This window comes from Sinocyclocheilus grahami, unplaced genomic scaffold (assembly GCF_001515645.1).
Source record: "Sinocyclocheilus grahami isolate Dianchi unplaced genomic scaffold, SAMN03320097.WGS_v1.1 scaffold109.1, whole genome shotgun sequence".
Lineage (NCBI taxonomy): Eukaryota > Metazoa > Chordata > Actinopteri > Cypriniformes > Cyprinidae > Sinocyclocheilus > Sinocyclocheilus grahami.
This window is the reverse complement of record NW_015505288.1, coordinates 1216968-1232080: the sequence shown is the minus strand read 5'-3', so window position 1 is coordinate 1232080 and position 15113 is coordinate 1216968. Positions and strand designations below refer to the sequence as shown.

The 15113-nt window shown below is 35.3% G+C and overlaps 2 protein-coding genes across 2 annotated transcripts in view; both read right to left on the bottom strand.

The window, feature by feature from the left end:
* Positions 1 to 2244: 2244 nt before the first annotated feature.
* fam151a (family with sequence similarity 151 member A) lies at positions 2245 to 9774 on the bottom strand. Its single transcript, XM_016277160.1, has 6 exons — positions 9597 to 9774; positions 9220 to 9375; positions 8841 to 8990; positions 8595 to 8754; positions 2978 to 3129; positions 2245 to 2903 (listed from the first exon to the last, which is right to left on the bottom strand). Exons 1-6 carry the CDS (start codon positions 9772 to 9774, stop codon positions 2245 to 2247), a joined length of 1455 nt encoding a protein of 484 aa, XP_016132646.1.
* A 612-nt stretch (positions 9775 to 10386) lies between these two features.
* lrrc53 (leucine rich repeat containing 53) overlaps positions 10387 to 15113 on the bottom strand; it is a 6509-nt gene continuing 1782 nt past the window's right edge. Inside the window, exons 3-5 of the mRNA XM_016277158.1 lie at positions 13871 to 14689; positions 12453 to 12851; positions 10387 to 11750 (exon numbers count right to left, since the gene is read on the bottom strand). Of these exons, the coding sequence (XP_016132644.1) occupies positions 10387 to 11750; positions 12453 to 12851; positions 13871 to 14689 (2582 nt within the window). The remainder of the gene's footprint in view (positions 11751 to 12452; positions 12852 to 13870; positions 14690 to 15113) is intronic.

Here is a 15113-nt window from a genome sequence, read left to right as displayed (position 1 = left end):
TGTAATTCTTCATAAATAACATTATATATGTTTTAAATATTACAATAAACACTAAAAAAACATAGGCGCTTTTTGATTTATTTTCAGAAGTATTTTTTTCTGAAAGTGTTATTCAGGTTCTATTTGCTCCAGCTCTCTGCAACATATTGTTTGATTCCACTAGGTGCCAAGATGTGCCAGAAAAAAATTATCTTTCTAATAACAGCATATATGTTTTAAATATTACAATAAACACTAAAAAAAACATAGGCGCTTTTTGATTTATTTTCAGAAGTTTTTTTCTGAAAGTGTTATTCAGGTTCTATTTGCTCCAGCTCTCTGCAACATATTGTTTGATTCCACTAGGTGCCAAGATGTGCCAGAAAAAAATTATCTTTCTAATAACAGCTTCTAAACGAGTTATTGAATTATAACCAAAGGGAGTAAAATTGTCCCTTTTTTGCGTCTAAAAGTGTCTTTGTGAGTTTCCTTTGCAAAAACAGGTTTGATAAATCATATTGCCCCCAGAATCCTATTTTACTATGTGCCATAGCACTTTTCTTGATTATTGACTGAATTATGTTTCATTTTTATGTATGTCTAAGTAGTAATATACAAAATGGCATAAGCGAATTATACCAAATATCAAAATCAGTTTTTTTCTTTCAGGAGACACAAGACTATAAATTGTAAAATCCATGTGGTTTATTACAATCTAAAACAGAATCCACATCCTCCAGCTTTATATAATTTAATTTATGTTCATAATTTTAGTCTCCTGTCCCCTACATCATCTCTGCTTCAGCATCCTACCTCTGTCAGCATCCTGCCTGCCTCAGCATCAGCATCCTGCCTGGAGATCAGACTCGAGCTGCGCCGCTAGCTCCGAGCTAACTGCTTCTGGCATGAACTCGCAGCTGCTATCTGGTCTTCAGAATGTGAAACAAAGAAATAGCTGTTTATAAACACAGCACTGTAATAATATCCATGTATATTTACTAAAACGCATCCTGTGCTGTACTTTACTGTCAATACATCGTTTATCAGATTGTTAGCTGTGCTTTTACGTTTCAAAATAATGATTCTATCAAAAAACGGAGCAAAAGCGCATTCTATAGCGATTCTATTGAAGATCATTCGATCACACAATGAAATAATATACACAGTCAAATTCCTGAGAATGAGAGCTTTCTTGGGATATATGACTTGACTGTTTTGTGAAAAATATAAAAAATACACATTCTTCGGAAAAATTATTCGCAAGCATTAGGCAGAAATTCGTGTGTGGGTCGAATACATTTCTAAGCTTAATTTTACTGCTTTTTTATCATAAAACCAAAAGTAATGGTATTCTTTGTAAAGAAGACTCTAAGCTTTCAAATGATACCATATATGGGCTGATACCATATAAGGAAGGCTTTGCAAATGAAGCATAAACATTTTTTACTATCCGGTTCGCGGAGTTTAAGTAGTTTAAGCAAGTCAAGTTTATTTATATAGCACATTTCATACACAATGGCAATTCAAAGCGCTTTCCATAGAAATAATAAAAAAACAGTACTCATTAAAAGTACATAAATAAAAATAATACAAATCTGAAAAATCGATAAATTATATAAATGCTAAAATGTACAGTGCAGAAACAGAGTAATCCTTGTTGACATGTGAGTTTTTTTTTAAATTCACCCCTTGTGCTCTAACAGCCATTTTGCAAAGCCACTGTTACAGTGCAACAGGTTCACATAACATCATGCTGAAATATCTTTAAAAATAAACCTAATTTCTAACACTGGGATCCATAATAATATTTACATATTACACCAAAACATTATTTGTCACTTAAAAAAAAAAAAAAAAATTGAATACTAAAATGTTTTTCTTTGCTTTGTCCTGTCTTATAGCAGTATTATTTTTGGTGCAGGGATGTATAGAAAATGACAGTTTTATTGTGTTTACTAATTCTTTGTCATTATGATTAAACATGTAATGATTCAATTTAAAATTTGTAAAGACTGGCAACTGAATTTAAATAAAGTTATTGTTAAAAGTGTTAAATGCCCTACTTCTAATGTATGTATGAAAAAAATTATATAAAAAAAAAACTAATTAATAATCACAATTATTACATCTATGAAATAATTCAATTATCAAAAATCAATCTTTTTATGTACATTTTCAGGTTTACAATCTTGTCCGTGAACTACTGAAACCACAGTTTAACTGTCATTTTGCAATGTCTTTGTCAGTGCTGTATGATCTTGATTTTCAGGCTGACAGATTTGCTATATGTTCTCTGTACATATTAGGCATGTTGTAGAAGCTCTGCTGTCTGTTCTGTGCTCTGATAGCCTTTAAGCTTGCAGTCCAAGTATTGAGGCCTCTGTCCTCTGCCCGATGCTCCAGAGTCATTGAGAAGCGTGATTGTGCATGGAGAAGGCTTCTACATCCAGTCACAGTCCTGTACAGGGTCTCAGCATGCAGCTGCAGTGAAACATCTTGCCATGCCCCCTGGAAGAGCTGCACCATGTCCACCACCAACTCTGGTTTGTAGCCTTCATCAAGAACCTCTTTAGGCCAACCTGGAGCCAAGGTCACATATGGAAAGATTTGATCAATGGTTCTCAAGAATTCCGCTCCTGTCACATAGTCTTGAATATAGAAAGCTCCGTGTGCTATGTCCATATTGACCCAGGTGGGGTGGTGCAGCAGGTCTCTGTCATATGCCTGACGGAGGAGCTCCAATGTGAGGCTCAGCTGACTCTGGGACTTTATCCTTAGGTAGATTCCCCACGACTTCTTGGAGGCAAGAATCAGCTCCAGGCAGTCCTGTAGATGCAGTTCAGGCTGGGATCCCTGAATGACGGGAATGTTTGGTTGACCTACACTAGATATTACTGGGATCACCAGCATTCCCCCTTGGCTGTCTGCAAAAAATACTTGCATTACTATTGATCAAGATCTATGCATTTTCACATTATCACAGCTGTTAAAATCACACCTTCGAGCAGATATAGCAAATAATCTTTATTGGTCACTGTGTCCCACTGGATGTTGAGTCCATCACGGTTCATCGGCCTGAAATAGTCAATTATGTCCCCACCTGGATAGAATCTTCTGGGTCTGTTTCTCAGCTCTGAGAAAAGAAGATGCCTGTGTTACTGATATAAACAATTAGAGATAATTTAAAATTATGACCGAAACTGAAAAACAATTAAAAAAAGGAACAAAATAAGAAATTCTGACAATTATTTTCATGTTATGAGCTATAACCGATAAATAAAAACCTATGCTATTCTGTTTAAATAAATAAAAAATAAAGTCAATAATTTGAAATGTTTCATGTTAATTTAGGCATAACAACATTACAATGTACAGTGTTAAAAATGTATATACATTTTAAACATTTGCTAAAGATTACAGAAGTCATTCTAAAACCAAGTAGCTTTCTGTTGATCAGTACAGCGAATTTGCATGAAAAACAATGCATGAAAAAGACAATGCAAAATCTACATGGGAATTGGTCTTCCTTTATGCGAAGAAGAATCATTTTGGGTTAATAAAATAAACTTTTGTTGAGCAGTTGTACAATTACATGTCCAATATCAAACAAAACCTCTAAAAAAAAACTCTAATAAGGCAGATAACCAATATTGTATACTTTTTTGCCCCACTGTACATATTAATTGCATTCCAGACCCCGTTTTGACAAGATTTTTCAGGGCCTGTTTCTTCACGTTACACAGTTACGCCAGTAGGTGGAGATAAGTGATCGTCCATATGAGTGACCATTTATTAAACCATTCATTCCCTCAATTTGTTTAATCACAGTAATTCATTCAGGAATGAAACAACTGCCTGTTTTAATAAGCGAGTCCCTGTTTTTTTTTTTTTTTCATTTAACTCAACTGTTTTATTCAGGAATGAATCACAACTACCCCAGCTAACAATTTTTGGTTCCCAAAACGTTCTGGGAATAATCATTTTTTATTATTAAAATAAAATAAAAAAAATAACTTTTTCATGAATATTATGGGTACTGTAGGTTTGCTTTCAGTTTTCGGACTAAAAAACAAACAAACAAACAAACAAACAAAAAACAACAAAAAAACCACCACCACAACAACAACAACATTCTGAAAAGAACCTACAGACAACATTCCTAGAATGTTATTGTTTCCCAAAAATAACCAAATGTAAATCATAAGAGAACATTAGGTGAACTTTCTGAGTTTTCTGAGACTGTGCATTGTTTTATGTAAAATGACCTTTGGTGGAGAAAAATATATGTTTTTTTTTTTTTTCATTTAACTCAACTGTTTTATTCAGGAATGAATCACAACTACCCCAGCTAACTATTTTTGGTTCCCAAAACGTTCTGGGAATAATCATTTTTTATTATTAAAATAAAATCTAAAAAATAACTTTTTCATGAATATTATGGGTACTGTAGGTTTGCTTTCAGTTTTCGGACTAAAAAACAAACAAACAAACAAACAAAAAACAACAAAAAAACCACCACCACAACAACAACAACATTCTGAAAAGAACCTACAGACAACATTCCTAGAATGTTATTGTTTCCCAAAAATAACTAAATGTAAATCATAAGAGAACATTAGGTGAACTTTCTGAGTTTTCTGAGACATTGCATTGTTTTATGTAAAATGACCTTTGGTGGAGAAAAATATACATATACATAACTGGAAATATTTGGTCTATAATGTAAGTTACTCAACTTCTAGTTTGAATAACTCTTGTACAAAAGCAATGCACAGCATCATACTTGCAGTGCTGCTTGGTCTAAATACCAGAACAGCCTGTTCTCTTTACCTTTTACTGTAACTACACATAAGCATCAACCCCGTCCACGGTTGACTCGTGTCTTTACCAACTGCTCAAGTGAGGATTTTACTGCATTATATTTCAAACTACGTGCCAATCAGGACATGTACTCATCTTTAAGCTATCTGGATGCTGATGAACATTTAAACTTTTTTAATTCCAACTGTTGTTGCTCCTCTTAAGGGGAAAAAACATAAGCACAACTCTAAGCCTTGGCTCAGACAGATCTGTAGAAGGGCTGAACGTAAGTGGAATAAGGATAGATTCTCCTATGGAGTCCTAAAGGACTCCTTTTCTGCATTTCAGTGAGCTGCCAATGCTTCCCAGCATAAATATCTCTCAGAGTTGATTGTCCCCTTGATGTCCCCCTTTTCTCCTCTACATGGTCTGTCTTTGAGCACCTTGGACTCCCTTAATGAGATTGTTGCAAGTTTAAAACATACTAGCTGCCCTCAGGATGTGATTCCCACACATTTTCTTAAGCAAGTTTTTCAAGCTATCAGCTAATATTTCAAACATTTTTGAAAAAGCTGTCCTAAGCCAATGTCTGTCTTTTTTTGAAGGATAACTATATACATGAGAAATTTCAGTCTGGTTTTAAAGCCAGTCACAGCACCGAATCGGCCCTCTTATAATTCTACCTGGCAATCTATGGCTTTGGTCTTGCTAGACCTTAGCTCTGCATTTGACTTGGTCGATCACAATATTCTCTTATCATGTCTAGAAGCATGTGTGGGCCTTTGGGGTATGGTGCTATAATGGTCTGCCTCAAGCACCATTCCTCCTCTGATATACATTTAAGTTCTGGTGTTCCTCAGGGCTCTATTCTTGGCCTGGAAATGTTCAATCTCTACATGCTCCCTTTGGGTTCTATTTTATCTAGATATGGTGTATCTTTTCATCTGTATGCTGATGACACACACATTTATCTGCCCATAAAGCGTGACGATAAGCTTGCCTTAAAGCCTATATTAGACTGCTTGGACAAACTAAAACTTTGGCTCACTAGTAATTTCTAAAGTTTTAATGCGAGTAAGACTGAAATGATCTTGTTTGGTTCAAATGATCGCAGCATTCATGACTTTGATCTTGATACTCTGTTACCATACAGTACCACCTGTGTTCAGAATCTGGGGGTTTTGCTTGATAACAGTCTTAAATTTGAGAAGCAGATATGTGCTGTGGTTAGGTCTTGTTTCAATCATCTTCATCTTTTAGCAAAGGTTAAGCCCTTTTTGTCTGCTAAGAACTTTGAAACTGTCTTGTACAGGGGTGTCATGCACTCGATTTTACTGCATTATATTTCAAACTACGTGCCAATCAGGACATGTACTCATCTTTAAGCTATCTGGATGCTGATGAACATTTAAACTTTTTTAATTCCAACTGTTCTAATATTTAAAATGTTGTTGCTCCTCTCAAGGGGAAAAAACATAAGCACAACTCTAAGCCTTGGCTCAGACAGATCTGTAGAAGGGCTGAACGTAAGTGGAATAAGGATAGATTCTCCTATGGAGTCCTAAAGGACTCCTTTTCTGCATTTCAGTGAGCTGCCAATGCTTCCCAGCATAAATATCTCTCAGAGTTGATTGTCCCCTTGATGTCCCCCTTTTCTCCTCTACATGGTCTGTCTTTGAGCACCTTGGACTCCCTTAATGAGATTGTTGCAAGTTTAAAACATACTAGCTGCCCTCAGGATGTGATTCCCACACATTTTCTTAAGCAAATGTGGGGGGGGGGGGGGCACTTATGTTTTATTTATTTTTTCCTTTTTATTCGAAACATCCCCAAACGCATTAACTATATAATAATTAATTTATGCATTTAGCAGATGCTTTAAAAGCGACTTACAGTGCATTCAGGCTATACATTTTTTACCAGTATGTGTGTTCCCTGAGAATTGAACCCACGCCCTTTAGTGTTGCTAATGCAATGCTCTACCACCGAGCCACAGGAACATGACACATCTATCATAAAATATCTTCATTCTCACCTTATAGATTATGTTGCTCTATAGTGGGCGATGGTTAAAGTAACCTAATAATGTAATCTATTAACTATGCATAAAAAGATGATCTTACTTACTTAATTAACAGATATGGATGTCATGCCATAACATATTTTAATATGACTGAGTTTATATTTAATGTGAATTTAACATTGAAAGTTAATGTGAATAAAAACATTGCAAGTTAGGCTACTTATCAGAACACTTTCATTGTACAGAAAGAGAGCAAAGAACATTTACATTATCGAAGAACATTTTCACTGACAGTCTAGTTCAAGCACTCTCAAAAACTCCCATTAAAACCACTGAAGCTGTTTTCACTATGAAATTAAGATCTTTACAGATTCGTACACATATTTGCACTTCGTTGTTTCTGACAAGAGAATTCGCCAGAAAGAGGTATACATTCAGCGAGCGAGTGAAGAAAAAACCGGCATTTGAGCGATTACTCATCTGAACACCTCTGATTGGTCATTGCATTCATAAGCTCAACAGCATCGTGTGTGATTGGTTAATACGTAGTGCTCTAAAAATGCGTCTGTATCTGGCTCAGTGCCAGCCAGCGAACGCAGATTTGAATTTAGCAGCTGATGATATGACGCACTGAACGTTATAATCACGCCGGTGTGATTGTATTAAATATAGAAAATATTAATCGGCTATTTTTTGTCCTTTGGAAGCTGCATTCAAAATCCACTTGGCTCAAAAATCTGAGGGGGCACGTGCCTCCTCACTTTGAATGGGCATGACGCCTCTGGTCCTGTATGCATTTGTACGATCCCAATTAGACTACTTTAACTCTATGTATATTGGTGCCCCTCAGACATGTCACTTCTGTGTTCTACTGTACAGACGTGAATTTACATTTCCTTCAGCCTGAGGCTTTTGGTGTGAAAGTGCTTTTACATTTGCCATAACTTTTTATATTAAAAGCAAACAAGCAAGCCCAGCCTAGATTTAAAAAGTAACGCAAAAGTAACGTAACACATTACATTCAATAAAAAGTAACTAAGTACCGTAATTAGTTACTTTTTAAGGAAGTAACGCAATATTGTAATGTATTACTTTTAAAAGTAACTTTCCCCAACACTGGTCACATGATTGCAGTTAGTTCAAAATGCTACGCAGCTAGGTGAACACATCACACCTGTTCTGATTTCACTTCATTGGCTACTGCTCAAATACAGAATTGACAAAGTTTTGTTATTTGTTTTTAAGTCTTTGCGGAACCAGGCACCACAGTACCTATATGAACTACTACATCCGCCCTCACAAGCAAGATTGCTCAGATCTGGGGACTCTGATCTACAATATGTTCCTAGAACTAGACTTAAAAACAGGGGTGATTGCACTTTTGCGGTCATCGGTCCCAAGTTATGGAATAGCCTTCCAGCTTCAGATCCGCCCAAACCCTGTCAATTTTTAAATCCACCTTGAAGACTTACTTTTCTCAATGGTCTTCAATATCCCTTGATTTTCATCAGCATTTAACATCCTTTGATTCAAACTTTTCCCTCTATTCTACCTTATTTCATAGGCTTTTCATTTTTTATCATACTTTTATTGTTCCTATATCGTTTAAACATTTTATGTGTTTTTTACTGTCTGTTTTCCTTTAGCTTTTGTAAAGCACTTTGGTTAACACCAGTTGTTTTTAAATGTGCTATACAAATAAACTTGTATTGTATTGTATTAAGAGCCACTTGCCTAAATTGAAGAGTATCCATGTTTTACTATTAAAATGAGATATTTACTATGATCTTACTCTGAAGCATTGATTACTGGCCAGAAAACAGGGACATTAGGACCAGGAAGAATATCTGCATTGATCCACACCGGGCGGTTGATACCCGTTTGGTTTTTTACTCTCAACAGATCCAGTGAGGGTTCCACAGCATTGATACTTTTAAAATCCAGCTTTATCCCTAAAGAAGAATAGACACAAAGCAATGCACATTATGTCTTCTGTATATAAAAGCAGATGTTCCAGGTACAGTTCCAGGTTGTTCACCTTTCTTTGATTTGAGTACAGCTTCCAGCCACACCTCCAGAGTGTTGTCACTGTATATGTCCGGTGGATGGGCCATGATGGGAATATTGGTTTCATTAGCTGTGTTATAACCTTTCACATTTACATCAGCTTCTAGGATCATGACATCACCTGTAATATATTCAGTTAAATTAGTTTTTTAAGGTATTTCCTTACATAACATATGTAATATTATATTATATCATATGTTATCAGTGCTCTTAACATAAATGGTGTGATCTCTTATCTAACACAATGCATATCACAGGAATAAGTTTATTATGCAACTGGTAATTGAATTGATTAAAGCGCAACCTTGAACAGTTAATCTTGTTAAGATAAAACAAAAGATCACTCTTACTGTTCAAGGCCTTGTTCATCTCAGATTTATTGTTGGCTGCGTGATACCATGTTGCATAAAGACCATCTTTCTCCTGAATTTCTCCAATTTGGAGAAGAAATTCAAGCATGTCTCCATCAGATGGGAAAGGCTCCATTTCCATGTCGACTGAAGCATCTGAGATCACGCACAAGCAGTATTCAAATTGAACAACATTCAACAGGACAAATCAGTATTGATTTTTTAAATTTACTCTGACATTCATAATGCATACAATTTCATAATATGTACCTGATCAATGGTGATGCATATGGAAAATTCTGAACTCTATATCAAGCAATATTTAATGGCATACAGTTTATTGTAACATATTCAAAAACACTGAAGAGTCTCCATACCTGATCTTGTGATCACAAACACTGAAGTTAAGGTAATGATGAGAAGAAGTGCAATCAGTCCGATAACAACACATAACATCATGAACTTCTCTCTTGTAAAGATCCCCAGAAATGTTTTTGGTTCTTTTCTTTCTCCTTCCTCCTCACTGTTGCAGTTCTTTTCATCTTTTTGTTCCATTGTTTTACAATATCAGCTATCTAAATGTTCACTCAGCGAGTCATTGCATCAATGTGCAGCTGCACAATGACTCTGTTTTCTCTGAGGTCCAAACTGCCTTTTATCTGCAGACCATAAAATGGTGTGATAAGCCGCACTTTGTATTCTTGCTGTCTTGTTTGCACCTCTATGCAAATATTAAATATATCTGTATAACAGAAGACAAGGAGATTTTTCATATCTGTGGCCTTGCAGACAAAAATACTTGCTTGTATGATACATATTATATTACATATGTACTGTACATTTAACAAAAACATATTCTTTAAAATGGTGCAAATAAAAGATTATTTGTGTGTTTAAAAAGAAAATGCTACCTTTCTACTTTAAAATTTGAGGTTTACCTCAATGTTACTTGCTGTTTCTTTTTTTAACTATTTGCGAAATGTACTAGTAATTTCTGAGTGAAAATTGTTTAAAAAAGTAAATCCTACACCATTTCTTTTTGTGTATAATAAAATGCAAAAAACTTAAAACAAAACTACACTTCATTAAAAGTCCATATTTATCAGACATTTATCAAATGAACTAAGCTGTGCATGTTATCTGTTACATTATCTGTAAGGAATAACATTATCGGATTTTCTTATCGAGTGATGTTTGTGGCCTGTTGGTTGTTTTTTCGGGTAAAATGAGTCTTAACTTCCTCTTTGGTGAGCCCTCAGCTGAAGATACATATACTTGGATGACAGGTGCACCAGAGCTAATCAGGTCTGAACTGCTGGACTGATCCACCACATCCGGTGGAGCAGTGGATTCACTCACAGGAAGTGCAATATTTGGATTGGATAGCTGCTGAGTGTCACTGGAATCCAGATCATCGGGGTGAGATGGAGCTGTAAGACAGTTGTGATCATCTGGAAGAGCTAAATTGAGTGTTAGTGGGAGTGTTGATGCCATTTGAGTTTCTCCCTGAACAGAAATATAATTTTGACCTTTTACTATAGTGACATCATCTGTATCCTTAGACAGGGACTTTGATTCCTTGTTTCCTTTTTTAGCACGCTTCTTTTTAGAGATATCTTGCATAGTATCATTTTCCTCTTCCTCACTTCCTGAGCATTCAATGTTATCTTTAGATTTTTTGCTAGTTTTATTTAATTTTAATTTATATTTTTTGTCCTTTTTGCTTTTCAGTTTTTCCTTCTTACCCTTTTTGTACATCTTGTCTTCTTCAATATCTTCTTTGTCAGTGGACTTTGGATGAACTCTGCTTTTTTGAAGGGGGTTTAAATTTAATTTAACTTTCAGTGTCCTCTTTGCATGTCCTCTGGTTATCTGGGTTTTTAAGTGTCCTTGTGTGCTACTCTTAGTCTTACCCAGCTTTCGGTGGGTTTTCTGTGCAGATGTTTTAAAGTCCTTCATCCTGCTTTCCTTTTTGTGTCTGTCAGCCATTGTGGTGAGGACATGTTCCTCAGTCCCAGCTAGATCAAAAGTAACACTTCTTTGAGAATCTAATTTAAAGCCCAGCTCAGTAGCTTGACTTTCACCATGTCTCCCAGCATTTGACTTGTCATAACCCAAGTTGTCTTTGTATAGCATGGCATTGTACATCTGTGCTCCGTTTTGAACTGTGTTCTGTGAGTGAGTTGTAAACGTAAAGTTCTGGTTATTACTCCCAGCTTGTCTGTAATCATAAGTCTGATGACAGTGCAGACAACTGATGGTTTGGTAAATCGGTTGAGCACCGTCCTCAGCCTGGTGCTTTAAAAGTGAGGGATTTCCTTGAGTTATTTCATCGTGGATTTGGTCTGGGGGTCTGAATGTGCCTCTCTGGAGGGCAGAGAAATTATTACTGAGGGCCAGCTGCCGTATTCTGACAGCTGAGATGTCGTTTGAACCCCCACTATGTTGGGAAGAAGTACCCTGACTGCCCAGATAGTTGTTTGGAATGCCTGCCAAACTCTCTCTCTCATTATGTCTTTGTCCACCTATATCTGTGAATAAAACAGACATTTGAAATTTAAATTAATTAAATTAGTAATTTAAAACAGACATTTGAGAATGTGCTTAGAGGTATAAAACATCTAAATAAACTAGATGTCACCACTGGAATTGAAGAAATGGAAGGTGCTGCTATGCAGTTAACAGTTGGTTGTTTACAAAAGATTTGTTTTAAATACTGATATAGATTTATATATAATAACTTATGTATGCAATATGGATTTGTATATGTAATAAGTTACAATCGACTATAACTATACTATAACAAAAACAAAAATTAAAAATAAATTAAAACTAAACAGAAATATAAAAGAAAATAATAAAAATTATAAAATATGACAAAAATATTTATTTATAAATATAATAGTTTATAAATAACACTGAAGTAATAAATACTGGTTGGAAATCATGAGATTAAACACTCATTTGTTCTATTATATGTTTTCTTCCTAAAATAATATTCTTAATGGTAGATTATAAAATATATAATTTTATTTAAATGTATCATTATTCATATTATAATATTAAATGTTTTTCCAGATAATAATTTTATGCGTATTTGTAATATTTTCAAAAAAATACAGCAAGAAGGTCATCATATTTGTCGGTCTATGGCAGTTAAAAGGTTTGAAAACCTCTTCCTTTGCAGACACTTTTAAAACATTTCAAAGCAAATGGTGTGCTTGCTAGTTTACCTTTGATCCTCTGTTGCAACACAGAATTTTGATAATTCCCTTCCTGTTGGCGATTAGTCAGCTGTTCACCTACATGAGTAGCTTTCTGCAGGACAATCTCTCTTTTGTGCTTTCCTACCGCATGTGCTGTAGAGCTGCACTTGTGACAGGTGAAATGACTCTCCAGCATGTCTGATCCCAGATAAGGAGAGTCTTCTCTGTCCCAGGGCTGATGGGATTTGTAGTTGCTGTTGTACAGTGCATGGCACTTAGTTAGAGTGTCCCTTCCTTGGCAGAAATTCCACTGAGTTGATTCCAGGCCGGACTCCCCAACTCTATTTTCCTCCTGCACCAGTTCAAATTTCTTACTGAGTTTGTGGTATGCAATGACAATCATTCCCAGGGTGATCCCAACACCACCTACAATTAAAGCATAATATATATATAAATATATATAAACATACACATACTGTATATATATATTTTATTAATTTAATAATTTAATAATTGTATTAATAAATTGTCATGGGGTGTCGATCTAATCAGCTATCAAGTAAAAATAAAATATTTTCATACAACTTGAATATGTGAGCATACACATCTTATTTATTATTTTCAAAAATGTTTTAAAATAACTTTTCATGGAAAAAAGTAATCTATGAAAAATAGCCTAAATTATTAATTTATAAATACCATTATGTTTCTGTGCAGTCACACCACATAACATTTTACAACCTAAACAAACCAATCTTATCTTGTCTTAAAATGATCTGATATTTTAATAGAGTAATTGTCCTCAATGCACAATCATGAGCATATAATTTCTTCTTTTTTGTTTCCGCACATCAGTAACACCCCATGAATTTTTGGAATAAACAACAACAAAAACAATCAAAACAAAAACAATTAAATGTCATTCTTTTAATCACCTTGACTTATATGTATGCTTTACTTTTGAATAAATAAAAGGAATAGTTCACTCAAAAATGAAAGTTGAAAATTTACCTTAGGCCCTCAGGCTATAAAACATAGATTGGTTTCTTTATCTGAACATTATGGACTATGGACATGTGTTTTGGCCAGAAGTGATAGTTTAAAGTTAAAACCCCTTAAAGATGGATTTGCTTCTTACAGAGACGCAGCTTTTCATTTCACAAGACACTAATTGATGGACTGGAGCCATGTGGATTACTTGTGGATTATTGTGATGTTTTTATCGGCTGTTTGGACATTCACTGCAGAGAATCCATTGTTGAGCAAGTTGCTAAATTTCTCTAAATCTGTTCCAATAAAAAAACAAACTTATCTACATCTTGGGTGTAAATGTTTAGCAAATTTTTTGGTGAACTACTTCTTTAAGACTGTATAGTCATGTCCTCAGCCTTATAATGAAAATAGGTAGAAAGTTTTGGTATCAAGCATTTGCATTAGATACTCACCCAAAAATGAAAATACAATGGCAATAGCAACATTTCTAATATATTGCTCAGAAGTGATATATCTTTTAGCCACAATCTCCACTGTTATATTCCTGTTTGGTGGGACACAGTTAGCATCTGTCAATTCCAGCACATCTTGCACAGCTGCATTATCTGTATTCACACACACCATCCTCTGCCCATTGTACAAGACTTTTTCAGGAGCCTGAATGTAACTTTTGAGAAATGAGGCCAGCTCTCTCAACTCACATGTACAGCTCCAGAGGTTCAAATCAAGGTTCAGCACTGAGAGCCATGACAGATAAGAGAATGCATCTGGAGCACTGCGTAGATGATTGCGGGACAGATCGAGTCTGCGGAGACGAGGAAACCCTCTGAAGCTATCACATCCTAAGTACACGATGAGGTTGTTGGACAAGTCCAATGTTTCCAGGTTCCTCAGATCAGCATGGGCAAAGGTTGTGGAGTTCAAGCAGTTGAGGAAGTTCCCCTCTAGTTGAAGTGTTTTTAAAGCTCTAGAGCTTTGGAACCAGCAGCCTTCAATGTCATTCAAATTGTTGTTACCAAGCTGGAGAGTCTCCAGTCTGTGGAGCCATGAAAATGTGGAGCTGTCCAGGGATTGGCTGGAGATGCAGTTATGGTCCAGCAACAGCGTAGTTAGAAAAGAGAGGTTCTGAAAGGCATTCCCCATGATGCTAGAAATGACGTTGTTGCTGAGTGCCAGAACACTCATGTTGGATAATTCAGAGAGGACCATGTTGTCCACAGAATCAATGAGTCCATCAGTGAGCATCAAAGCTTTAATAGAGCCTGGTGCATCTAAATATGATGAATAAAAACAGTTATATTACCAAATACTTCAGGAAATTCTAATCGATAATTCAGAGAGGACCATGTTGTCCACAGAATCAATGAGTCCATCAGTGAGCATCAAAGCTTTAGTAGAGCCTGGTGCATCTAAATATGATGAATAAAAACAGTTATATTACCAAATACTTCAGGAAATTCTAATAAAAAAAAAGCTTTATATCAGTATAGACTACTTACATAAAAAGTACAGAAATAGCAGTTGTCACTATATCTCCCAATAATATTGTAAGATGCATTAATTAAATGCTTAGATTCATGATCAAAGTATTTTTTATTGTGGGGGGCAAAGATGCAGTACAATGATGATTGAGAGATGTACAAAACCCTTATCTATCTATCTATCTATCTATCTATCTATCTATCTATCTATCTA

Coding starts and splice junctions, on each gene's coding strand:
- fam151a (XM_016277160.1), bottom strand. CDS start 9,774: ATGGAACAAAAAGATGAAAAGAACTGCAACAGTGAGGAGGAAGGAGAA. Junction 8,991..9,219: donor GATGAACAAGGCCTTGAACA/GTAAGAGTGATC, acceptor AATATATTACAG/GTGATGTCATGATCCTAGAA. Junction 2,904..2,977: donor TTTGCTATATCTGCTCGAAG/GTGTGATTTTAA, acceptor TATTTTTTGCAG/ACAGCCAAGGGGGAATGCTG.